Below are 26145 nucleotides of genomic sequence, written 5' to 3'. Positions count from 1 at the left end.
CCATTGAGAGCAAGGCTTGTAACCCAAGTTTTTGTGCTTAAATCAGAATAAAAATTTGGGAGAGAGCCTGCTCTCAAGTCACAAAGGGGTTTATATTCACAACCACAGGAGAGGATGGACGAGGGTAATGCTGCTAGAGATGCGGATGTGGGATGCATGTTCTCACATGACACATGTATGTTCTGGAGTCCTCAGACAGCATCTCTCTCATATATCGCAGGACTTCTGTAATCCTACACATGCGCCATTGATCTATTGGGACGCAGCAGGAGGACATGTACTCAGGACGCACGTTCTCACAAGTCACGGGGTTTTGATTTCTACAACACTTGTTAAACCTTACAGGTGATTGTTGCTGCTTAATTGCTGTGGGAGGTGTTACTGGGAGTTTGTGATTGGCTCCATGTCCCTTGGAGGCCACCACAAGCATCAGGTTTGTTGCACACGGCTTTTATGCTTGAAAAAGGTCCCCATTCCTGGACCGAAACTTAGCTTTTATGTATTGAAATTAAATTAAAAAAATTAACTATTTATGCTGCCACGGGTTACTTCTACATTTTGGACAGTTGTGTGACCAGTCCCTGGGGCTGAGCTCCGCCCTTGATCACATGCTGGTGATGTCATTACAGGTCCTAAACATGCAGAGCCTGTAAGCACATGGATGCTGTCAGGCTCTGCTGGTTTAGGACCTGTGACCAACTCCAATCGCTTTCACTATAAATCGATCAGTAAGTTGCGCTTTGCGCCACCAGAAACACTGGTACTAATTATATAATATAAAGCACAATGTGTCAGTTTTGCTATTAAACCATGGAGGGTCATGTAACGCATATATTTACACCTGTCAAAGCCACAGAGAGGCACTTCATAGGAGTGAAGAGCGCTGATCCAAACTACGCAACACAACTTTTAGCCAGAACTGAAATGTAAACAAACTGAAGGGTTGCAATGGAGAAGTTAGATCTTTTTCTATGGACTGTAGAGGTTTCAGAAGAGGTTCACACACCTGTTAAAATGCCAGGTTGTCATGTTAAAAAATCCAACAAGGATGACATTGTTTCACTAAACACTAAAATCATGAGGTTGCATAAGTGTTCACACCCCCTTATAGTCAGGGATGCGGTTGTGTTCAGGATTAGCCAATCACATGTAACCTCCTGATAGATAGCAGTCAGCACTCCGCAGACACAGGGGAGAAATCAGAACCCCTGTAAATAAAGATCGGCTCTTACTAGGAGGGCTTTCCCGACATTTTCTTAGCTGGTCCGTAAAAATCTTACAGAGCATTAAAGGAGTCCGATTGTTGAAAGGTATCAGGAGAAGGGGACCAAAACATGTCAAAGGCATTACATGCACCATGGGACACAGAGGAGGCAGTCGGCAAGAAGGGGATTACATTTGGCACAGTGATGTCACCAAGAACTGGACATCCCTCAAAAATAGAAAAGACCAGAAGAGAATTGGTCCAGGAGACCAACAGCAACATTAAAGGAGCTGCAGGAGTTTCTGGCAAGTCCTGGTTGTGTAGTCATGTGACCGCCATCCACAGTGTTCTTCATATGTCCTGGCTGTGGGGTGGGGGAGCAAGACAGAAGACTCTTCCAACAGAGAAAAACACCCAAACTTACCAAAACCTCCATACCGTCTGCCCGAAGTTTGAGGAGAACGTCTTGTGTGATGAGAATAAGGGGCATCTTGGTGGCCAGAATTCCAGAAGGGATGTTTGGCACAAAGCCAACACTGCCGTCACCCCCCAAACGGCAGTGACGATGGTGGGGGCAACATTATGTGGGGGCTGCTCTGCTGCTGGAACTGGGGCTTTAGTCAAGGGAATTATGAACAGTCCCAAATATCAGTAGATTTGGCCCAAAACCTTCAGCCCTCTGCTAAAAAGCTAAACGTAATAATCTTTAGTTACTGACAGGGAGTGGTTTCCTCTAGGAGCTCCGCAGGCTTCGGCTCCCCACTTTATATCCGGATCAAGTCCCCCATAATTACCTCCTTGTGATTTGCCTAAGGCTCTGTTCAGACGAGCGTATATCTGCAGCTATGGGAACCCAATGCCTCCTGATGCCGCCGTATTTACACGGGTAGATAGCTGGGTACATACGCTTGTGTGAATAAAGCTTACGGCGGTGTTTACAAACGAGAATATCATCTGCGAGTTTATTTGCGGTGAGACACACGAAAATGGCACCCAAAGGGGTCTGTGAGCGGAGGGACAACAAGGTGTCCTATTCCCATTCGGCGTCCCGCACCATAGTGCATGTAAATGGGCTCCGCTTCCTGTGCGATGAAGGTTGCATTCAGAATCTCGCCATTGCATTTGTAAATCCAGCCTTCGCAATAGATTTCAGATGGCTTCGGTTATATTTGGTTGCTTATAGCAAACTGCCATTCGGACTTCAGTATTTTTCCCTCCATGTATTTTCACCCATAGAGCCTCCACATGCTCATCTCTCTCCCGTATATCTTCCCGTTATGTTGACTTTGAACAGGAGACAAACCCCTCCCCTTTACTGGTTTTTAGGATCTCTCCTGAACAGACTAACCCTGTAAGTTCACCGCCCAGTCACAACTTTCATCCAACCAGGTCTCAGTTTTTCCCATTATGTTGTAGTTTTCCTCAGACATTACTTTTAGTTTTTCAACATTATCAGTCAGAATTTTAGCATTAGTGATCATACAATTTAGAAATGTTTGGTTATTTCAAAGTGTATCCCTATTACTTGTTCTGCCAAACCTAACTGCACTGACCCCTCCCACTACCCTGCCCCATTTCCATTCCTTAGTCCCAGAATTCTGTCTACACTGTCTTCCCTAGTTTTAAAACACTCCATCGTTCCAGCTATCTTCTCCCACAGCACAGCTGCCGAATGCCTACAGTAGAGCCTGTAGCCAACAGCAAAGTCAGCCCAGTTCTCCAGGAACCCAAAGCCCTCCTTCTTGCACCAAATCTTAAGCCACTCAAGTTGGGAAGGGTTCCATTTTCCCTTGGGGGGGGGGGGGGGGGAGCACCTAGGTGTGAGACAAAGCCAGGCACGCTCCTTTGTGAAGTATGCATATTGGTGGTACTATGAAGGAATTGTTCCAGCCTCCTATTATTATAAGCCAATATTCCCACGACTCCATGTCTGACCTTTTACCTGGCTTCATAACAATGACTAGGGATAGAAGCCAGAGTCCTCTCCAGAAGGAAGAGATTAGCAAGTGCAGACTGCCATTTCAGAGCATGCCCTCAGTGTACAGTAGGTTGTACCCCTCCACACTCTGGGCCTCCCTCCTACTGTACACCCCAGGACCACCGTCTGTTCTTTGCTTCCTTATATTCCCAGTCATTAAGGCCTCATGCCCACGGCAAAAATGGCGTTTAAAAAAACCTGTGCGGGTCTCCCATGTGTGTGATCTGTACCCCACAGGAAATTCGGCACGCGCAGGTAAATAAATAAAAACAACCGAAGCAGGTTTCATTTTTGTGCGTTTTTGCCTGCACGGACGGCTCCTGCGGCTTCCATTGATCCGTCCGGATCCATTGTACAGATGCAGCTGTCACTGCGTCCAGACCGGAGGAAAGCAGGTGTTTGAGAAAAAAAAAGCATGGCGCATGCGTCCGGCTAGAGGAAAGCAGATGCGGCCTGCACAGGGGAGAGCCCCACAGGTGAGTATACTGTATTTTCTGGCCTCATGTCTGCGGGCCAGGTGGAATCCGCATGGGAAAACTGTGCGGGCCCGTGGACCTGAGGCCCAAAAGGTCTGGACTTGCAGGAATGTTGCCTTCCAATACATGGCTTCATGGGAAGTTACCTCCTTACCTCCCTAATCTCCTGCTGCCTTTCTGGTGTGGCACAGGTAGTATTTCAGGAACTACTACTTTGGAGGTCCTTGCCCTAAACGGACATCCTAGGTCTGAAGTAGTTTCAGGACCTTCCATCCATCATACCACAGAAAGAACTGCAAGTAAGGCGATCCATGAAAAGCCGCCCCGCGCTATACTGTATTACGTGTGCGAATAGCAGAGCTGCAAGAGGTGCTCAGGTCATTAAGGGTTATAATACTTGTGGAACTAAGGGGTTAACAAGTTTGTATTGTCAAACATTTCCTGAAGACGTGTGAATCCTCGGATCTAGAGACTGAACATTCCATAAGATGATATTAGTTCAGCACTTCATTCCTTCCAGCGCAGGCGCTCAGCGCTTCCCAACATCTCCCACAATACGGCTGCTGGCAGGACACTGAACACTAGTAGAAAACCAGCCGACCTGTAAGTAAATAAACCCGTCCAATGGCCGCCGGCCGCAGAGCTGACTAATAGCAAAGGAATCCAAGGCAAAAAACTTATTGCATAAAAGCAGAACCGCTGCAACGCGCCCAGATTCTGAGAAATCATGGAACGAAGCAGAACTTCCAGGAACAAAGACACACGTGCCAAATGTTCAGTGTGCGGAGGGAATGCCAGCAGTGCTGTGAGGGGGAGGAGGTCCTTGCCTTTAGGACAGCCCCCTTCTAGATTGCCACAGCTCGCCAGGGCCTGGCAGGACCATTTACCCTCCTTGGTAGTTTTTTGTTTTGTTGCTCCTTCACACGGCCGACACGGCTTCGCCGCAAAGAAAAAGAAAAAAAGAAAAAAAAAAAAAAAAAAAATCACAGCAATATGGCATGGCTGGTCTGTGCGACATCGCTTCGTCTTCTCACGGCAATACCACGATTTTGTATCGCTACAAGAGTTGCATGTGACGCTACAAAGTCACGCGATTTTGTACCATCACGTGCAAGGATTTTCGAGGGGGTTAAATATAAGCCCTACCCCAAAATAAGCCGTAGCAGGAAAGAAAAAAAACAAAAAGCATACAATCACCTCTCCCGCGCTGTCCGGGGCGCCGCCACAGCTTCTTTTCATCTTCTGGCCCGGGATTGAAAAACCTCTGCCCCCTGGAGATTCTGGCTGTGATTGATTAATGGCGGTGATTGGTTCATCGAGCGTTGGCTGTGATTGGCTAGGCGTCAGCCAATCACAGCCAGCACTTCTAGGAGGCGGGGATTTTTCAATGCCCAGCCAGAAGATGAAGAGAAACAGTGGCAGGACCCGGGGAGAAGCCGCTGCAGAGGCGGCGGGGGGGGGGGGGGGGGGGGGGGGGGGGGGCGGCGCATCTAAGGTGATGTGTTTTTTTTTACTGCAGCTAGGGCTTAGATTATAGCTTCGACTATAGAATTTCCTACTGTTAAGTTGCATTGCATGAAAATCGCGTTTTTATGCAATGCAACAGAGGAAGGCTCCATAGGGAAAGATGGGCTGCAGAACCTCATGAGTCGCAGGCATATCGCCGGACCCGTGAGGTTTTTGCGTTGGGTTGTTACATGCTACAAAACATTGCATGTGTGAAGTATTCCCCACCCCGTGGAAAGGGGATAACTGGCCATGCTTGGGGGGTTAACAGCTCTGTACACGGGCTGACAGTTGTGTGGGTATCGTTGCCAGCACTCGTACAGAGGATATACACTAAAGACTTCCCCCTCAGCGCTTCACCTTTTCAGGTAACTACCTGAAAGCGCTGGGGGATAAGTAGGCGCTATGCAAATAAGCTTTGTACTTAAGCCGTTGGGGTGTTTAGTAATGTGTAGTGGCAGTCACACATACACGCCACCACTCCATCCATGGCAGTGGGGGTGCCAGCGATAACAGTGTTGCTCAGCTATTTGCAACGCTCCCATTAAAAGGAATGGCGCCGCAGTGAGCACGCACGGCTGCCGCTCTACTCATTACCGTAAGCTCCAGACCCCGTTCTTGGGTTCGGCTTTGTGCAGCAGTTTCCCACGAGAGACTAAATGTTCGATTTTATTCTTGACTGACCGGCTAACCTTCTTGCTTTTCTTTGGTAAACTCCAAACATTTTTTAGGTTTTTCTCTCTAGCTATTGATCATGTATCCTCCAGTTAGGTCACCACTAGCAAATCAGTAGGCGGCTTCACCACCTGGAACCCTCAGGCATAAGCAGCTTCCCCAGGCTAGTCCCTGTGTATGGAGCAGCTTTGTAGTAGGAAGCAGACAGCTCTGTATATTGCACAGTGGCCCATGTTGGTACTGCAGGCTAAGTCCTATTGAAGTAAATGCAATACCAATGCAGGCGACTGCCAAACTTTAGGTTTGTCTGTCTGCATCCTGTAGTAACACCACCACACACAAAGATACTGACCTGGAGGAATAGCTGATCACTAGTGGGTCCCAGAAAGCAGACTCCTGCCATTGAATCTGCTGATGACCCAATCCAAGGATATATGACAAATAGCTATAAGTGGGACAAACCGTTTAACAGCCAAGCCCCATAAAAATACAGTGGTTGGTGCTGGGCTTTACACCCATGCAACTGACAGCTGGGAGCAAAGGAACTTTTGTTCCCTACTGTTAAACCCTTTCCATGCAGCGATCAATAGCAACTGCAGCATGGAAGCAAGCGATGGAGAGGAGGCTGCCCTGTCACCCACTGGGATCCAACAATGCAATTAAGAGGTGCCGATGGGTTACTATGGCAGAAAGCAGCCCGACAAATGCATCCAGTCTGCCAGGAATCTCCGCTCATCAGATCCAGCCACCAGCACAATTTGAATGGCTGCTAACGTAGTACACTGCATTACTTCTGTACTGCAGTATACTAGGCATATGCTGTCAACCAAACAATTGCATCTTCAAATCTACTTGGGGGACCAAGAAAGTCAAAAGGAAGGTCAGTAAATAGTTTAAACATTTGCCCCAAACAAAGTAAAATTATATCCATTCCTCTTATAACTACGAGTGCCGCGGCGCCTATAAGGACCGGACCAAGTAAATATACAACTTGGCCAACATGGCATTACATTTTTTTTAAAGTCAGAATTGCTGTTTCGTCCTTATGCATCGCAAAAAGTGAGGGTTTTCATTAATACTATTGAGGTAAATACAAGAGGGTTTTTTGGCGCAGGACGACATCTGACAAAGCTGGAGAGACACAAGTTGTAGAAGAGTTCTGGTCTGTATGCAACTAGGCAGGATTTATGGGAAAAGAATAACACGACACTACATACGTTTGTTAGACCCACAGAATGAAGGAAAACGTTATTTATGACACAGACTAAAAAAAAAGTAGTCCCACAAAAAATAAAGGCCTGTTTACACGGAACGAGTATCGGTCAAACAATGTGCGTATCACCGCTGCAGGGCTGTTACACAGGGGCGAGCATCACTGAATCGCTCAGTGCGGCTGCAGGAGCGCTCTCACCCCGCCTGCCTCCATTCACTGCAAGCAGTGGCCAGCAGGGAGGCCGCTCTGTCAGCAATCAGTACAGAGTGGCCGCTGCTTGCAGTGAATGGAGGCGGGCGGGGAGGGAACCATCCTCCAGCCACCACACCTCTGCTGGCTGCAAATACACAGAGGTCGGAGTGGAAGCCTCTGCGCTGACTTCCTCATAATGGCTGGCGCTGAAATGAATGAGTTGTGTCTGCAGTTACCAGCGCCGGCCACTACACAGAGGACGGCGCAGAGGCTTCCACTGCGACCTCTGTATTTTTGGCGCTGACAGCATACGCCGCTCAGCTGATCAGTCAGGGTCTCGAGCGACGGCCCCCCGTTGACGAGAGGCCATTAACAGCATTTCCCTGGAAAAGCCCTTTAAATGTACATTTTCTGCCCCTGTAGCACTTCTTTGAACTACCAAGCGGTATATATATATATATATATATATATCACCTCCTAGGGGGGCAGCCATGGGGCAGCGCATACAGGGCAGAACACGAGATGGAAAGAGGCAGAAGCGGCGGGCACATCAAGTGCCCGGACTCAGCAGCACACTGGCATCTTCTAGTACTCGCACCTTACCTGGTAGTAGGGATGTAAGAAGGCGTCCGAGCACCCAGATAGCGCCATCTGCTCCTTAGTGGCACTCACAATCTTGGTAGACACCTGGAAATAAACAGAACACTGCATTTAGGTAAGTGAAGCTTACCGCCCGCCAGCTGAAGGGAGATGAGCTGCAGCGAAGCTTCCAACCAAACCAACTAAATACAAGTTTCAGGTCTTTCTGAATCAATGTCTCTTGGTTAAGATCTCCGCTTGCTGTCCTTGAACAGGAACCTTGAGGGCTCCGGCACACTTGTGTTTTTAACACTAGAAAGTCCCATTGACAACGCATCGCACCAAAATCACAAAGCACCGACCTGCGACGCGTTTATATCAGAACGTCCCACTGACAATCGCGTGAAAAAACGCGCGAGAAAAACACAACTGTGCCGGAGCCTTCACGGATAGAGCCGGTCATTAATGACACCGCGCTGATTACCGTTAGTTTTACGACCCATGTACCGCACAATACTGCCCTGCGGCACTGACGGCGAGCTCCATGCACTGAAGCACCGTGTCTTGTACTGTGGGACAAGTAGGACCACAAGGATCCTTGAAGTACACCCACCTCGCCGGGCAGCGGCCGCTCACCTCGCCGGGCAGCGGCCGCTCACCTCACTCACAATGGACTCATTAAAGGGGTGGTCCGACCAATTTAAGGGATTATTTTCCCATTAATGCCCTGTAGAGTGAAAGCATCCCACAATCCAGCGTTACAGAATCCATACTCTGCTACCCTTTAATTCATCTTCTCCTTGTAAAGCTGACCTGAAGAACATTTCAAAAATGGCGCTGCTGGGATAGTTCCAATGATACACAGCTCTTCCCACTGCCTCAGCGCCGGCAGGATTGGGGGGGGGGGGGGGGGGTAGGTAAGAGAATCGGCCTCAGCGACGGCGTGGGTGGTGGTGGGGGGGGGGGGATGGGAGATAATCGGCCTTCCACCTTGTCGGGTGCTTCCACGGCACGCTTTTGGGCATTTTCTTATAATCCTGTATTCTGGGAGGACTGAACAATTGCAAAATCCCCAACAAATACCCATCACTACTTCCTCAGGTGTAGACTCATGAATTCACTCAGGGACATCCAGAAGAACATACAAGATCCACCCCACCGCTAATCTTTGCTAAGGTGAATTCAAACTTTTTTTGCTGGGTGTGCTGAAGCCAGATGCTACAGGCTGGGATACGGGGCAACTCCCTGGTCCACCAGATGAGGGGCAACTCCCTGGTCACCCTACAGATCTCAAGAACAGAGGTCCCGAGTGTCTTCCCTAATCGTTACACCACTGACACCCTGCCAACAATTAGCAAGTTATCCCCCTGCCCTATGGATGAGGGAACTTAAATCTAAATAGTTGTGTCTTGAAGGGGTTAAAGGGTTCTACCAAGATTATAAATGCACATACCGCATGTAGTCAGGATGTAAATAACCATGCATGGACTGGCTTGGGAGCTGAACCCGCACCATACACAGGGGGAATCAGCAGTCTGACAGCCAACACAACCGTGATCAGACTTTAGTCACTATGTGCGTGTGCCAAGTTCATGGAGGGGGGAGCATCTAGTGGAAGAGGGCAGAAAGAAGAGTGACAGAAGGGCAACTCAAGGCTCAAAAAAAAAAAAAAGAAAAAAGTCAGATGCTATAGCTTGTTTACAAAATGAAAGTGGTGAATTGGTTAATGGTGAAAAGGCTGAACTCTTAAATTCCTATTTTGTATCTGTTTTCTCTCAGAAAGTAGATGGAACATCAACTGATCTTCCCTGTGCTACTGTGGGAATAAAAAAAATGCAGGCCATCTATCATCGAGGAGATGGTGAGAGAACACTTAGCTAACTTACATGAACCCAAGTCTCAAGGTCCAGATGAATTACATCCTAGGATACTAAAGAAAGCAGCGTGGGTAATTGCTGAACCACTCGCCATAATCTTTGAAAATTCCTGGAGAACAGGAGAAGTCCCAGAAGATAGGGACAACATTTGCCCTTTTCCAATCTTCGAAGAAGGTGGATCCAGGAAACTACAGGCCTGTGAGCCTGACTTCTATACAGGGAAAGATCTTTGAACAAATTATTAAATAGCATGTATGCAAGTACTTAGATGAAAATGGAGTAATTAACCAGAGCAAGCATGGGTTTGTGACAAACAAGTCATGCCAAACTAATCTAATTTCCTTCTATGATAGAATCACCAACTGGGCTGATCAGGGAAATGCGGTGGATATAGTATATCTTGACTTTAGTAAAGTATCTGACAAAGTATCTCATACTATACTTACTGAAAACAAATGTCAAATATGGGATTGACAAGGCAACTGTTAGGTGGATTCACAACTGGATTAGTGATCGTACCCAAAGAGGGGTCATAAATGGCTGCACATCCAAGTGGAAGAATGTATCAAGTGGGACCACAAGGCTCTGTCCTAGGCCCAGTGTTGGCCAACATTGTTATAAATGATCTGGAGGAGGAAATTGATGGCAAATATGAACAGTTTTTCGATGACACAAAGCTAGAAGGGATAGCTAACACTAGGGAAGAGAGAGTGAGTCTTCAAAAAGCTAGAAAAGCTGGCACAGTGGTCGGCGACTAACAGAAAGGTATTTAACAAGGAGAAATACAAAGTCCTACATCTGGGCAAGAAAACTGAAGAAAGCACATACAGGAAGTTAGGAATTGGTCTAAGCAGCAGCACATGTGAAAAAGACTTGGGTATACTAAGGCCCGTCCACGGCCGATGCAAAGTCCCACGGCAGAGCGCCGCCGCCGATTCTCCACCGGTCAGCTCTATCCGATAGATAGGCTGGCTGCGGAGAATCGGGGCAATTCGCAGCATGCAGCGAATTGCCCGCCGCGAGCGGAGAATCACAATGATTCTCCGCTCGTGGACAGGTGCCAGCGCTTTCCATAGTAATGCTATGGAAAGCGTCGGCCGGTGAAATCACCCATGGGACAGGCACCCTAAGGCTTTTCACTGCAGGTTTTGGAGCAGTTTGGCTGCCAGCATTCCATTGTGGCTTTCTCTCCCCGTAGAGAGAAGTGAGGCCGCAACGGGGAGAGAAAAAAAAACAACCCACACACCACATGCTGCGGCTGTTGATTCTGCCTGGCTTTGCCGCCTCATGTAGACGAGCTTTTTGCACTCTCGTCCACATAGCTGGCTAATTCCGGGATTAGGAGCCGCAAGCGGATTTGCCGCACAGCATTTCTGTGGCAAATCCGTCCAGTGTGAATCCAGCCTTATAGATCTAGACTGCCTTTTTGGCTGCTGCATCACACTGTTGACTCATGTTCAAACACAATTCTGGGATGTATTAAGAGAAGCATAGTCTAGATCATGTGAGGTCATTATCCCCCTCTACTCTTCCTTAGTCAGACCTCATCTGGAATACTGTGTCCAGTTCTGGGCACCCCACTTTGAAAAAAAGACAAACTGGAGCAAGTTCAGAGAAGAGTTACCAAGATGGTGAGCGATCTGCAAATCATGTCCTATGAGGGACTTAACAGCGGTCTACAAATATCTGAAGGGCTGTCACAGTGCAGAGGGATCAGCCCTATTCTCATCTGCACAACGAAAGACTAGAAGCAATGGGATGAAACAGAGGGAGGAGACAGATTAGATATTAGACAGTGAGGGGATCAATGAGTGGAACAGGTTACCACAGGAGGTGGGGAGTTCTTGAATGAAGTGTTCAAACAAAAGCTGGACAAATATCTGTCTGGGGTGATTTAGTGACTCCTGCACTGAGCAGGGGGTTGGACCAGATGACCCTGGAGGTCCCTTCCAACTCTACATTCCATGATTCAATGAGTGGTCCATATGGTGGACCCCTCTACAGCGTAGTTTTACATATATACATATGACAACAAGGTGGGGGGGGGGGGGGGGAGATTAGTCACCTTGCAGAAATCGCCACCTTCCCCCCCACCTTGGTGGATGGCTGCACTTCAATGAGCCATATCCAAAATTCAGGAAGTCCATTTTATTTTGGCAGCAAATTGTTAAAAGGTAACAATTCTTCAGTTTAGTCAGTGCACACATGAATTAACTAAAATATTAGCCATCTGGCTACTAACTCACATGAGATTCTCTATCTTACACAGTGGGCTAGCACCAATAGACGTCACAGCAAGGTCCAGGGTGTCCGTCTAGGGGCGTCCTTCCCCCTCAGACTTGTGGTAACCACAGACCTCAGGCTTTCAGCCTCCTCCCAGGGAGTAACTCCAGCAGCAGCTATATGGTTCAGAATGTCTGGAGGTTTTATCCATAGAGTAGTCCCTGCTGATTAGCACCCAGAAAGCCTACTTCACAGCCCGCTGCAGGCCATTCTGTGTACTGCCTTGCCTAAAATAGCAATTTTTTTGAAAATTAAAGATCTGAAATTCTATAATAAAATCATGAGTTAATATGTGACAGGTCATTGTGTGTTTGTTGAGCAATTCCTAGGAATCCACCAAGCACTTTTCAACCCAAAATAAAAGTTCTGGGAAGTGTGTGGGGGCAGGGAAATTGGATTGGAAAGGGTTAAGTTTGACAAGCTTCCAAACTCTTCCACTGGCCCTGAAAAGCAGGATCTCCTAGATTGCCTCTTTAACCCCTGGGGCTGGCTGTGACCATCACTGGGGAGGATATCACCCAAGGAACGCCTAGGATCAGAGTCCTTCTGTTCATCCACCATAACAGATCTTCTAGGCTCTCCGGAGTTCTATTTTCTGGTCCAGATGACCAAAGAGTTTGTTTCACTGTAGAACACTGGTATGACTGTGCCCAACTTATATGGAGTGACCCCAGAACACACAGATCTCCTGGAATATCCCTATCTGGGCATTCCACATCATCCAACATTGGAGTCGTGGACTTCCATTTCCTGGGAACAATGTGCCTTGTAGCCAATATAAAGAATTGCAACAAGCAGCTTTTTATTTGGGACAACGAGCCTGGAATCATGGACAAGGCGGCTATTTCAGGGGTGAGGTTGATCGAGCCTTTATAAACTGCTGCCGCCTCCTGCCAAAGTGGCTGAATTAGAGTGCAGGACCACCATAAATGGATCATGGTCCCTGGTTCAACTTGGCACCTGCAACACAGATCCGGATACTGGGGTAAACCCTGGCCTGCCCCACTGGAGTCCTGTACCATCGTAGCAAAATGTTGTAATAGAGTTCCTGCATCCAAGGCTGCCTGCCCATGGGCGATGACCTGCTGGTGATAAATCGCCCACGGATCACGCTCTGTAAAGCTTTCCATAGGATTACTATGGAGAGTGCAGCGCTGGCGTCCACGAGCGGAGAATCCTAAAGATTCTCCGCTTGCAGGATTTAAATTGCGGCATGCTGCGATTCTCCACGGCAAGCCCATAGGCTCATATAGGAGACCTGACAGTGCTCCCCCCTCGCTAGCGATATTCCGCCTCGGCTGTATACAGGGGGCCTTACTGGATAGGTTGGTCTTATGGGTCATAACATATGCCTTCTTCCTCCCCTCGGAAGTCGCAGTCCTTCTCCCAAGCCAACTCAACCTCTCCCCGAAGTGCCCATTGGAGGGATCTGTAAATGCTCAGTAGGACATCAGGGTTTGCAAGAGGAAGGAAAGGTAGAATTTGGAAAGCCTCTTGTTGGAAGCCTTATCGTCTCGAGCCGCCTGGACAGGTATTCTTCCCACCAGGGATAAGCGCACAACCGTTTGTCTTACATGCGGGGGACCACACAAAGTACTCTGCGAGCCCAATTAGCCAATTAGGAGGTTCTGGCTGATGGCCGCACTGCGTCCACAGAAGCGTCTGCCAAGATACAGGCGGCACTCCTGGGCTTCTGTGGCTAGCGGTCACCGGCAGACGATTAGGTCCCGGCTGCACACAGACCATTCCCAGGCTCTCCTGGGAAGTCTAGGCAGCATGTTCCATCTTTCTGGGTTTTGCTCTCTAACAGCCCACATTTCCCTACAGACCCTTTTTAGCTCATCACATAGACTTGCCGTTTTCATGTGAGGAGCCTTTATCATTAGAAAGTCCTGTTGTCTGCCACGCAAGAACACAAGCGGCTGCAAGGTTTTAGTGAGAAAGCGCCGTGCCGACACTCCTGATACTGCGATTGCCGCATGAAGCCGGCCCAAGATTACAGTTATTTTTTTTGCATGAACAAAATGCACGCGTAAAATTACGGAAATGTGAACAACCCGCTGAAGTCCATGGGGGCCATTCTCTGCTTATGGCACAAACATGCACGACTCCCCGTGACCGGCTTGTTCCCCTCCTCTAAGGATATTCGTGCAGGAAGAGCTCTGCGCTCGGGCCCTTCTAATCCCATAGCCTGAATACTGCAGCACTCTCGGGTTGTCATACAGTCCAAAGACCCCGGAACCGCTAGGCCCCCCTGGCATCCTTTAGGCCGGGCTCACACCAACGGGACGGATTACACAGTGGAAGACCTGCAGTCCTTGGCGGAAAATTGTGAATGATTGCGGATGCCTAGGGGTTTCCGCATGGATGTACGCATTTGCATCCACAGACCTCTATTGAGGCAGTCTGCGCGGAATCCACGTTAAAATAGAGCATGCTGCGATTTTTCTTCTGCTTGCAGAATCTGCAATTCGTACCTACAAGTGTAACGGGAATTTGAAAGTGCATGCCCATCAATGCCATGCTTTACCACAGATCGTCCTGCAGACAGCGATCGCGGAATGCGTAATTCCAGTCTGTTTGTACAAGACCCACTTGAAGTACTTCTAATCTCAGACGGAATGTGTCTTAATGCTCTGAAAGAAGATTCTTCTGACAGTTTTCATGATAGCCCTTTGCTGTATGGGGGGGGGGGGGGGGGGCTCTGCATTGGGGACATTAAGCTTCTCTGCTGCATAACCAAGATAAGGTGACGGACCCTCTTTTCCCCCTCATTAGTAGGGTCCAGCCTCCTCTATCATATACACCCCAGTGGCGAAAAATCACTCCATGGCAGCTGGGAGACAGAAATAAGGTGCGATAATGCAGGAGAGATGCTGCCGCATGTACTAGTTGTGGCCAAGCCTCTGCGGCATCACCAGCGCCTCGGACGCATCGCACCAGGCTACATATTGCCGGGCGGACCCCCACTTGGCTCTAGCCATAACTTAAGTTCTAAGTTGTAGAGGAGGCCGTCCATGGAGCCTCCTGGCGATCTCGGCAGCCCCGCACTTGTACATGATGCTGCCCTAAACTGTTGTAGGGCGGCCCCTCGCAGGAAGCGATGCCCAGAACACTTCCGGGATGTCAGCTGTATAAATTCCTCCATCTCCCATCAGATTACAGATGCGGTTACACTGGACAGACATTTGGCCATTAACCCCTTTCTGCCTGTCCCGGGTATATATTAGGCTAATGGTACAGCCCCCGCTATGCTATATAGCACCAACATATTCTGCAGCACTGGAAAGAAACTCAATCTGATGCACTTCAAGCAGTTCAGACAGCTGGTTACAGCAGACACCCCGCTGCGGTTCTGGCGCTCAGACCTGCAGATTTGGATGTACGACTGCCCTTCTGCATCACAATCCCGTGTTGACCTACAGATTTTGGTAGATTTTCCCACCCAGAATACCTGGCAGCGTCCTGCAGTATATATTGTATATACTGTCCCACCTTCCATCGGTAAGACGGCTGCAGCGAGGGCTCCCTTAGTGTGCTACAGTGCGCCAGCCGTTGGACGATAAACCGGTTTGGCAGTTCAAGCTGAACCAATTCAACCCATTCTAAAGTCACTCTGGTTCTCGTCTGCCTAAACAAGAAAATCAGCTCCCGCTGCGGCTGTTTGGTCTAACAGGACTGCAAAATGTGGTCAAAAAACCAATGGTCAAACCAAGGTCTAACAGACGACCAACTCTTCAGGAGACTTAAAGGGGTTGTCCCGCGGCAGCAAGTGGGTCTATACACTTCTGTATGGCCATATTAATGCACTTTGTAATGTACATCGTGCATTAAATATGAGCCATACAGAAGTTATTCACTTACCCCCTCCGGTGCTGGCGTCCCCGTCTCCATGGTGCCGTCTAATTCTGATGTCTTCTTGCTTTTTTAGACGCGCTTGCGCTGTGCGGTCTTCTTCCTGGTGAATGGGGTAGCTCGTGCCGGAGAGCTGGTCCTCGTAGCTCTGCCCCGTCACGTGTGCCGATTCCAGCCAATCAGGAGGCTAGAATCGGCAATGGACCGCACAGAGCCCACTGTGCACAATGGGAGAAGACCCGCAGTGCATCGTGGGTGAAGATCGCGGCGGCCATCTTGGTGAAGGAAGACGTCGCAGAGCGGGGATTCGGGTAAGTAATAAAATGTTTTGTTTTTTTTTTAAACACATCCTTTGGGGTTGTCCTGCGCCGAACGGGGGGAGGGGGGGGGGGCCTATGGAAAAAAAAAAAAAAACGTTTCGGCACGAGACAACCCCTTTAAGTCTGAAGTGCAAAAACCCAGATAAAGGTGCCAGTCATCATCCGTTTACATCGAATCAGTTTTACACGTTCCATGATTTTTTTTTTTTTTGAACAGTCATTCTGCGAGAGTCCATCTGGTCCCCCCCCCCCCCCCCAATGACCAACGGCCCAACAGCCACCCAAGTGCCCATTCCCTTATAATCGACCTGTCTGAATCAGCCAGCGAACGAGCAACCTTCACAGGCTCATCTGCTCATAGATGCAAGCGTAAAGCCGCTAGAAACAGGGAGGAGAAGTCCAGACAGCTGATGGGAGACACATGCATCATTCACCACGTAGAGCCCGCTGTCTGCATGGGTGAACGAGCCCAAAGCGCTCTGAGTGGCGCTCCTCAATGTTACGTGTGCTGCTGGGATCTGTAGTTCTAAGCTTCTTAGGAGCACAGCCCTCACAGGGTTAATTGATTGAGCCGGCTGAGTTTGGTTCTTCCTGCTAGCCAATCCCCTGGGTCTGTTCTCACATATAAACCCAGCTCCTGGTCAGTCTGAAGCTGGTCCTGTACTGTTTGGATGTATCTGTGACCTGTGTCCTGTTGCAGCTTGCTGTTCATGTCCGTTTATTTTGTGTCAGTTTGGTCTGCTGTGTTTGTTTCCTATGTCTGCGCTAGGTTGGCCCCTAGGGCCCTCTAGTAGATGTGTCTTGCTAGTGTAGGGACTGCAAGATACGAGGGGCCTTGCCGGGGCTTGCAGCTTAAGTTCATTGGCCAATGTACGAACTAACACCTCCCTTTTATATTCAGCTTATCATCTGCTATTAGTGTTTGCATTGTGGCTGCTGTATGCTGTGTATTCTGGCTCTGTGTCCTGTTGTTCAGTCCCTGTCATGTGGCATGTGAATGCGTCCTGTTCTGGTGCGTGGCTCCTAGGATCAGCTAGGGCCCAGATCCGAAGACCACTGGGCTGCCTTTATTGGGGCAATGTCCCTGCTTAGGTAGGACCTTGCCATCCTCCCGTGTAGAACAGGGTCAGTTTGCATGAAACCCGTGTGCGTACCCAGTCCTCCTTTGGTCGCGATCGTGTTGGCCCCATGCTTAGTTGCCCACACGATCGTAACACTCAGGGCTTTAGGAATCGTGACAGACGTCTGGGCAGAATCAGCCTTGGTTTTTCCCATGTGACATGGCCTTAGGCCCAATGTCCACGGGCGGATTGGATTTGCTCAAGCCGCCCATATAGGAAAGCATTGGCGTCTCAACCTGGATTAAAGCATGCCGATTTGTTTTGTGGACCTTTTGGTCTGGAGAACAAATCGCAGCACTCCATTTCACTGCGGTTCCTGCACAGACGGCTGCCATTGAAGGCCCGCAGTGGAATCCGGCTCTACCAGCAGTGGCGTCCGTGCCCGGTTAGTGCCTCTTCTGTACTGCAGATTATCAGCACGGTGAGCCATCAGACGGGCGCAGGGCAGATTTTTTATTTTTAAACAGTCTGCTTTTCCTGCGCCGTCGCATGGCTGTAAAGCTTAAGAACCAAAACTATAAGCAGGCTGGCGTTTTACTAACCGTTCAGATAAACGTTCCAACGTATTACCCATCTCGCCAGAGGGCCGCGCCATTTCACCAGTCTGACTACCTTTCTCCACGTTCACACTGGCCAACCCTAAGGGCTGTATTGTCACCGGCTTGGAAGCACCCAATGTTTTATCTTAGGCCTCATATGAAAACGACCATGTTGGAAGAAGAAAAACCTTCCGCAGGTCCTCGCAGGAGGACTTGCAGCTGAGCCAATAGGAGACTTCCTGGTGGTCCGTTAGAGCGCACCCGCAGCTTACCTGGATTGGAAGGAGGGGGTGAGAAGGAGTTTGCGTCTACAGGTTGTTCTAACTGGAAGCGGGATTTCTGTCCTCTACTCTGTATACGCTGGCTTCTAGAACGGGGAGAATCCTGCTCATCCCACCAACACTGGCCAATTGACAGCCTTCTCTACGCAAAGGCCGATTTGACCGCTTTTAAACAGCCGAGAAAACAAAAAAAAACACACGATTTATGTGTTGAGATGCACAGATCTCCCAAGAATATGACCCCAGTTCTTTTGAATGTGGTCATATATACAGCATCGCAGTGAAAAGAACTATAGCAGCATGTGCTGCGCCTGGGCGTTCCCTCGCCAATTGTATTCAATGGGGCCCACAAAGCATCGCACGGTGTGCGAGAGGCACACGAATGTGATGCAAGGTTTCCCATTGAAAACAAGGCGGCCCGGAGGATTGCTACTTCCCTGAAGGGTTGTGAAGAGCCGACAGAACGCCTCACACCCGTGGGCACATAGACGTTCTATTGGGCATAGTTTCACATGTGCCCGTGTGAGGTTAGCCCTAAGTGGTGCAGGCAAGACTCGCCATCTCCGGGAAATCAGGACGGACTTGACTTGTCACCGTTACAACAGGAAGCCAATCAATCAGCACAGGGCTCCGCGAATAATCAGGCAGACAGACAATCGTGCGCACGCCCCTGAAGTATAGGAATGACCCACTTACCATGAGTAGACTGCATCATGGAGCCAAGATCTGCCCTCTTCAACCAAAGTTCAGCCCTTAAACCCCCTCTGTTCAGGGACAGCTTTGTACCCAAAAACATAATGGACTCCCAGGCTGGCCAGCCACCAAGGAGGGCGCCACCTGTCCCCCATAGGCTGTAACTGCATTACTTCTATGTGTAGGTTGTGAAGGGAAGGGGTGGGCTCCTTTGGCCTCTAACGGACCCTGATGAGCATATTGTACACAACCCTACAATTTGGGCCGCCTGCACACGGCACGTTCAGATTCTGCGCGCATATTACCGCTGTGGAAGACATGCAATTCATCGCGGAAGTGGATTTAAAATGCTTGCAAACGAGCGAGGATCCGAGAGTTTTTCTGTGCGGATAAACAGATCATCCTCAGAGGGGGGGGGGGGGGGGGGGGGGGCCTGTGAACTGCAAAACGCGCAGCACAATTGCAGATGGAATACTTCCATAGAGATCAGCGGGCCGTCATCTGGCTGCATGAAACGGATGTGGATCGGGCACATAATCTATAGAATGCTGGGTTTACACAGGACCAATGTCAGCAAACGATGGCTGCCCCTCATCCTGCACATACTGGCTGTGGTGCTCCTACATAAACGATGGCCGCCCCTCGTCCCCCACATACTGGCTGTGGTGCTCCTACATAAACGATGGCCGCCCCTCGTCCCACACATACTGGCTGTGGTGCTCCTACATAAACGATGGCCACCCCTCGTCCCACACATACTGGCTGTGGTGCTCCTACATAAACGATGGCCACCCCTCGTCCCACACATACTGGCTGCAGTGCTCCTACATAAACGATGGCCGCCCCTCGTCCCCCACATACTGGCTGCGGTGCTCCTACATAAACGATGGCCGCCCCTCGTCCTGTACATACTGGCTGCGGTGCTCCTACATAAACGATGGCCGCCCCTCGTCCCCCACATACTGGCTGCGGTGCTCCTACATAAAAGATGGCCGCCCCTCGTCCCCCACATACTGGCTGCGGTGCTCCTACATAAACGATGGCCGCCCCTCGTCCCCCACATACTGGCTGCGGTGCTCCTACATAAACGATGGCCGCCCCTCGTCACGCATATACTGCTGCGGTGCTCTTACATAAACGATGGCCGCCCCTCGTCCTGTACATACTCGCTGCAGTGCTCCTCCATAAACGATGGCCGCACCTCGTCCTGCACATACGTGCTGCGGTGCTCCTACAAAAGCGATGGCCGCCCCTCGTCCTGCACATACGGGCTGCGGTGCTCCTACATAAACGATGGCTGCCCCTCGTCCCCCACATACTGGCTGCGGTGCTCCTACATAAACGATGGCCGCCCCTCGTCCTGCACATACTGCTGCGGTGCTCCTATATAAACGATGGCCGCGCCTCGTCCTGTATATACTGGCTGCGGTGCTCCTACATAAAGATGGCCGCCCCTCGTCCCCACATACCGGCTGCGGTGTTCCTATATAAACGATGGCCGCCCCTCGTCCCCCACATACTGGCTGCGGTGCTCCTACATAAACGATGGCCGCCCCTCGTCCCCCACATACTGGCTGCGGTGCTCCTACATAAACGATGGCCGCCCCTCGTCCCCCACATACTGGCTGCGGTGCTCCTACATAAACGATGGCCGCCCCTCGTCCCCCACATACTGGCTGCGGTGCTCCTACATAAACGATGGCCGCCCCTCGTCACGCATATACTGCTGCGGTGCTCCTACAAAAGCGAGGGGCAGCCATCGTTTGCCCCACACTCGCCCTGTCAAAATGGGTGTAATATATATTAATTATACACACACACCCCTCTTGACCTAAATACAAGTTTTTCACATGAAATTGGAGACAGATTTGCCCATAAACCACCAGACAAGATGAGCAGAAAGGTAAGTATTTACTCAGTCCACTGCTAAGGAATGTGACAGTTTCAGGATGTGTCATCTCTCTCTGCACATAAGACCTCTGCAGCGCCACCTGTTGGATGGCAGCATTCCTGCAAGTCAATGTATGAATTTATGAAGTTTAAGGAAAAACACAAAGAAACTCCACCACACCCACACAAGGATGACCATCTGACCTCCATATTCCCGGTCCCTCCGCTTCTGTGTTACAGGCTACCTCCTAGTCTGAGGAACCTTATAATCAGGAGTGCATTGTCCTCCGATACACAAGAAGGAACTTATCCCTGCAATGTAAGGAGCTGTAAGACCTGCTGACATGTACGGACCGCAGACAGGACACATAACCCCAACACACAGCAGGACTATAAGACCCTGTAATGTAAGGAGCTGTAAGACCTGCTGACATGTACGGACCGCAGACAGGATACAGATCCCCAACACACAGCAGGACTATAAGATCCCTGTAATGTAACGAGCTGTAAGACCTGCTGACATGTACGGACTGCCGACAGGATACATAACCCCAACACACAGAGCAGGACTATAAGATCCCTGTAAGGTAAGGAGCTGTAAGACCTGCTGACATGTACGGACTGCAGACAGGATACATAACCCCAACACACAGCAGGACTATAAGATCCCTGTAATGTAAGGAGCTGTAAGACCTACTGACAGGTACGGACCGCAGACAGGATACATAGCCCCAACACATAGCAGGACTATAAGATCCCAGTAATGTAAGGAGCTGTAAGACCTGCTGACATGTATGGACCGCGGACAGGATACATAACCCCAACACACAGCAGGACTAGAAGATCCCTGTAATGTAAGGAGCTGTAAGACCTGCTCACATATACTGACTGCGGACAGGATACATAACCCCAACACACAGCAGGACTATAAGATCCCTGTAATGTGAGGAGCTGTAAGATCTGCTGACATGTACGGACCGGGGACAGGATACATAACCCCAACACACAGCAGGACTATAAGATCCCTGTAATGTAAGGAGCTGTAAGACCTACTGACAGGTACGGACCGCAGACAGGATACATAGCCCCAACACATAGCAGGACTATAAGATCCCAGTAATGTAAGGAGCTGTAAGACCTGCTGACATGTACGGACCACGGACAGGATATATATATATACACACATACAATGTAAGGAGCTGTCAGACCTGCTGACATGTACGGACTGCGGACAGGATACAAATCCCCAACACACAGCAGGACTATAAGATCCCTGTAATGTAAGGAGGTGTAAGACCTGCTGACATGTACGGACCGCAGACAGGATACGGATCCCCAACACACAGCAGGACTATAAGATCCCTGTAATGTAAGGAGCTGTAAGACCTGCTGACATATACTGACTGCGGACAGGATACATAACCCCAACACACAGCAGGACTATAAGATCCCTGTAATGTAAGGAGCTGTAAGACCTGCTGACATATACTGACTGCGGACAGGATACATAACCCCAACACACAGCAGGACTAGGAGATCCCTGTAAGGTAAGGAGCTGTAAGACCTGCTGACATGTATGGACCGCGGACAGGATACATAACCCCAACACACAGCAGGACTAGAAGATCCCTGTAATGTAAGGAGCTATAAGACCTGCTGACATGTACGGACTGCAGCCAGGACACACACACAAAGACCTGCTGACATGTGCAGACTGCAGCCAGGATACATTATATATTATGCACATAATTACGGTAGGGAGCTGTGAGACCTGCTGACATGTACGGCCAACACACAGCAGACCTATAAGATCCCGGGGTACGGTTACATGCTCCACATCTGATGTTGTACCTGATCCGATGCAGTAAATGTCCTGTTGGGGGGGCTTTATATCGGGGAAACAGGACAAAAACTGAGGGCCAGGATGAGATCTTATCACCACATGATTACAGAGGGAAAGACTGAATGGTATTAGTGTATCTTGATGCCACCACAAGTACAGGTGGAGGTAAGATACAAGGATTTTGGCAGGGGGTTGACGCCCCCTGTTACTGATTGGCTGTCCTGCATTCTGCCCGGCCTCGGCCTACAGGTCCTGTAGCCAGCGCCGGCTGCCGTGGAGGATGGCTGCGAGGCAGCGCTCAGTACTAATGAGCAATTGTGGTGGTCAGCGGAGGTAGGGGAGATCGGTCGGCCTGCACTCCGCAGTGCTGCTGTGCGAGGGAGCGCTGACCTGTGGGCCGGTGAACTTTAGAACGCTGTGCTGTTGGGGTGCATTGGTCACCGCTCCTGGTTTCAGACCCACAGAACGGGTACCTGCGCAGAGCGGCAGCGACAGGGGGGCCCATGTATACTAAAGTTTGCAGTTGCTGTCCTTCTGTGGCTCCCATACACTCCCAGCGTAGGAGGGGGGGGGGGGGGGGGGGACGCGGAGGAAGTGTCCACAGGGACAGTTACAGCGGCCCCTTCTAACGCAACGGAGGTGACAGCTGGCCCAGCAGGTGGAAAACGGGCCGGCAGGGACAGTGAAAGCGTGATTGCTTGGACACCTGCTACACCCAGCGCTGTGAAAAACACCAGGACCTGTGAGCCCGAGAAAGGGGCAATGCCCTTCAGCCAATCATGAACAGGGGGTGTCAACCCCCTGTCAAACTCCTTGTATCTTGGCTCCACCAGGACTTCCGGTGGCATCAAGATACACTAATACCAGACTGAATTACCTGCAGCGGGACATTTGTGGTCAGGGATACAGCATAGAGCAGATGAGGGTAATCATATTAAAAGGGCAATTTCAAGTCACAGCGTCACAGAAGAATTGAGTATAAGTTTATGGCCATGTTTTATGTCCTCAAGAATAGAATGAACCTCGGAGAGGATCCAGGAGGTGTGTGGAGACACCGGGAGGGGGATGGCATAGTCACGCCCCAGGGGACCATCCAGAAGGGGTGCTATTCCCAATCATTGTTTTACAAACTTGGTAAAACTTGTACTTTGATTTGAAGGAATGCTGCCATCCAACAGGTGGCGCTGCAGAGGTATTGCTCCATCTTCCTTGTTTGCAGGTCTGAAGGAGAGATTTCACATTCACGGTCACTGGACTATTTACTGTTATGGTCTTCCCTCCCTGCCATTTATCTAAATGCCATTGATCCCAACATGTCTGTGCCCTCTCGCCCTGTCTCTGGTATTTATCTAGTGAAAATTCAGTCCCCCATGTTGCTGCCTCCCCCTCCCCCCCCCCCCCCCCATGTGATCAGGTGTATTCATCTAATACCTTGTTAGATCTGTTCCATTGTGGTCTGATGAAGGACCCTGTGAGGTGTGAAAGCTCGCTGTACCATCATGTATTTTTGCAGTCATTAAAAGGTCTCATATCTACAGGATGACTTGGCTTCTCTTCACAAGTGGCTGACTACTCAACTAAATGCGAAAAACACTAATTGCGCAGTAGGAAGGACCAAATCTGGAACTAATTAGCCATTTCAATCTGTGTTTGGTGGCACAAACGAACGCACCTTACAAGTGCAGGAAAAAAAACCCAAAGCCTTGTTAACTCTGGAGCTCGGCGTAGGGCTGTGTGCAGCCGGCCTTATAGCCTGTTTGGGGGGAGGAGTTGTATCTCCCGATGGTGCTGCTTAGTGCGCCATATAATGTACTGAAGTGGAAAAAATGTATTTCGAAGTGAAGTGGAAAAATGATGCAATTCTACCGCCATCAGCTGACTTCACCGCCGGGGTGTCGGCGCCATGTTTTACAGGATGCCCTGCAGTTTCTATTAGTACCATTTTGGAGTGCAAGAGATTTTAATCCTAAAATGGTTTTGAACTGGGGTGAACAAAAAAAAAAAAAACTTTTTTAAAATGAAATTAAAAAAAGCGTTACTTTCTGTTAATTTTTAGTCCTTGCATGTCATCACTCAGAGTATAATGCAATACCATATATATATATTTATCACGCCACACCATAGCATTGCTGGGGGCCTTCAGAGGGCTTCAGGCTGCTGCCATAGCAACCAATCGGCACCATGCGAGCTCATGGCGGGGGCAAGCAGGCTGTTCGAGACCCTGAGATACCAATCGGGGCAGAATTAACCGAGGCATTTATAGGGTCAGCAGCAGTGTTCACCTGCTATGTATGAAGCGGAATCCGTACCCACACCCATGATGTAAAGGGGTTAAACCTCACCACATAGCCCACCCCCATCCCAGCAACCGTACAACCAGCCCACCCCTTCCCAGAGACCGCACAGCCCAGCCCACCCCCCTCCCAGCGACCGTACAACCCCCCCCCCCCCCCATCCAGGACCGTAGAGGACAAATGGGTGGATCTACAAGCATCGTAAGGAGCAGAGCGCGGGTCAGGAGGCGGACAGTAGGCCGGGACACACGGACGGATCTACAAGCATCGCAGAAAGCAGACTACGGGTTAGGAGGTGGACAGTAGGCTGGATCCATAAGCATCGTAGGGAGCAGAGCGCAGGTCAGGAGGCGTACAGTAGGCCAGGTCTTGGACGGATCTACAAGCATCGTAGGGAGCAGAGTGTGGGTCAGGAGGCGTAAGGTAGGCCAGGACGCAGATGGATCTACAAGCATCGTAGGGAGCAGAGCGCAGGTCAGGAGAAGCATGGTAGGCCTAGACACAGATGGATCTACAACCATCGTAGGGAGTGGAGTGCAGGTCAGGAGGCTTACCGTAGGCCGGGTCTTGGACGGATCTACAAGCATCATAGGGAGCAGAGTGCGGGTCAGGAGGCTTACGGTAGGCCGGGACAGACGGATCTACAAGCATCGCAAAAAGCAAAGTGCGGGTCAGGAGGCGGACGGTAGGCCGGGACACAGATGGATCTACAAGCATCGTAGGGAGCAGAGCTCAGGTCAGGAGGCATACAGTAGGCCGGGTCTTGGACGGATCTATAAGCATCGTAGGGAGCAGAGTGCGGGTCAGGAGGCGTAAGGTAGGCCGGGACACAGACGGATCTACAAGTATCATAAGAAGGGGAGCGCAGGTCAGCAGGCTTACGGTAGGCCATGACACACAGACAGATCTATAAGTATAGTAAGGAGCAGAGCGTGGGTCAGGAGGCATACGGTAGGCCGGGACATGGAGAGATCTACAAGCATCGTAGGGAGCAGAGTGAGACAGGAGGCTTATAGTAGGCCGGGACACACAGACGGATCTACAAGTATCATAAGAAGGGAAGCGCAGGTCAGGAGGCTTACGGTAGGCCATGACACAGACAGATCTACAAGTATAGATAGGAGCAGAGCGCGGGTCAGGAGGCATACGGTAGGCTGGGACATGGCCGGACCTACGAGCATCGTAGGGAGCGGAACGCAGGTCAGGAGGCGCATGGTAAGCTGAGATACATGAACGGATCTACAAGCATCATAGGGAGCAGAGTGCAGGTCAGGAGGCATACGGTAGGCCAGGACACAGCTGGATCTACAAGCATCGTAGGGAGCA

The 26145-nt window shown here is 50.0% G+C and overlaps 1 protein-coding gene across 1 annotated transcript in view; it reads right to left on the bottom strand.

The window, feature by feature from the left end:
- Positions 1-26145, bottom strand: part of GRB10 (growth factor receptor bound protein 10) — a 194466-nt gene that overhangs the window by 149413 nt on the left and 18908 nt on the right. Inside the window, exon 2 of the mRNA XM_066585200.1 lies at positions 7848-7931. Within this exon, the coding sequence (XP_066441297.1) occupies positions 7848-7895 (48 nt within the window). The 5' untranslated portion in view covers positions 7896-7931. The remainder of the gene's footprint in view (positions 1-7847; positions 7932-26145) is intronic.

Source organism: Eleutherodactylus coqui, chromosome 12 (assembly GCF_035609145.1).
Source record: "Eleutherodactylus coqui strain aEleCoq1 chromosome 12, aEleCoq1.hap1, whole genome shotgun sequence".
Taxonomy (NCBI): domain Eukaryota; kingdom Metazoa; phylum Chordata; class Amphibia; order Anura; family Eleutherodactylidae; genus Eleutherodactylus; species Eleutherodactylus coqui.
Note: the sequence above shows the minus strand (reverse complement) of the source record. Positions and strands in the feature narration are given on the sequence as shown.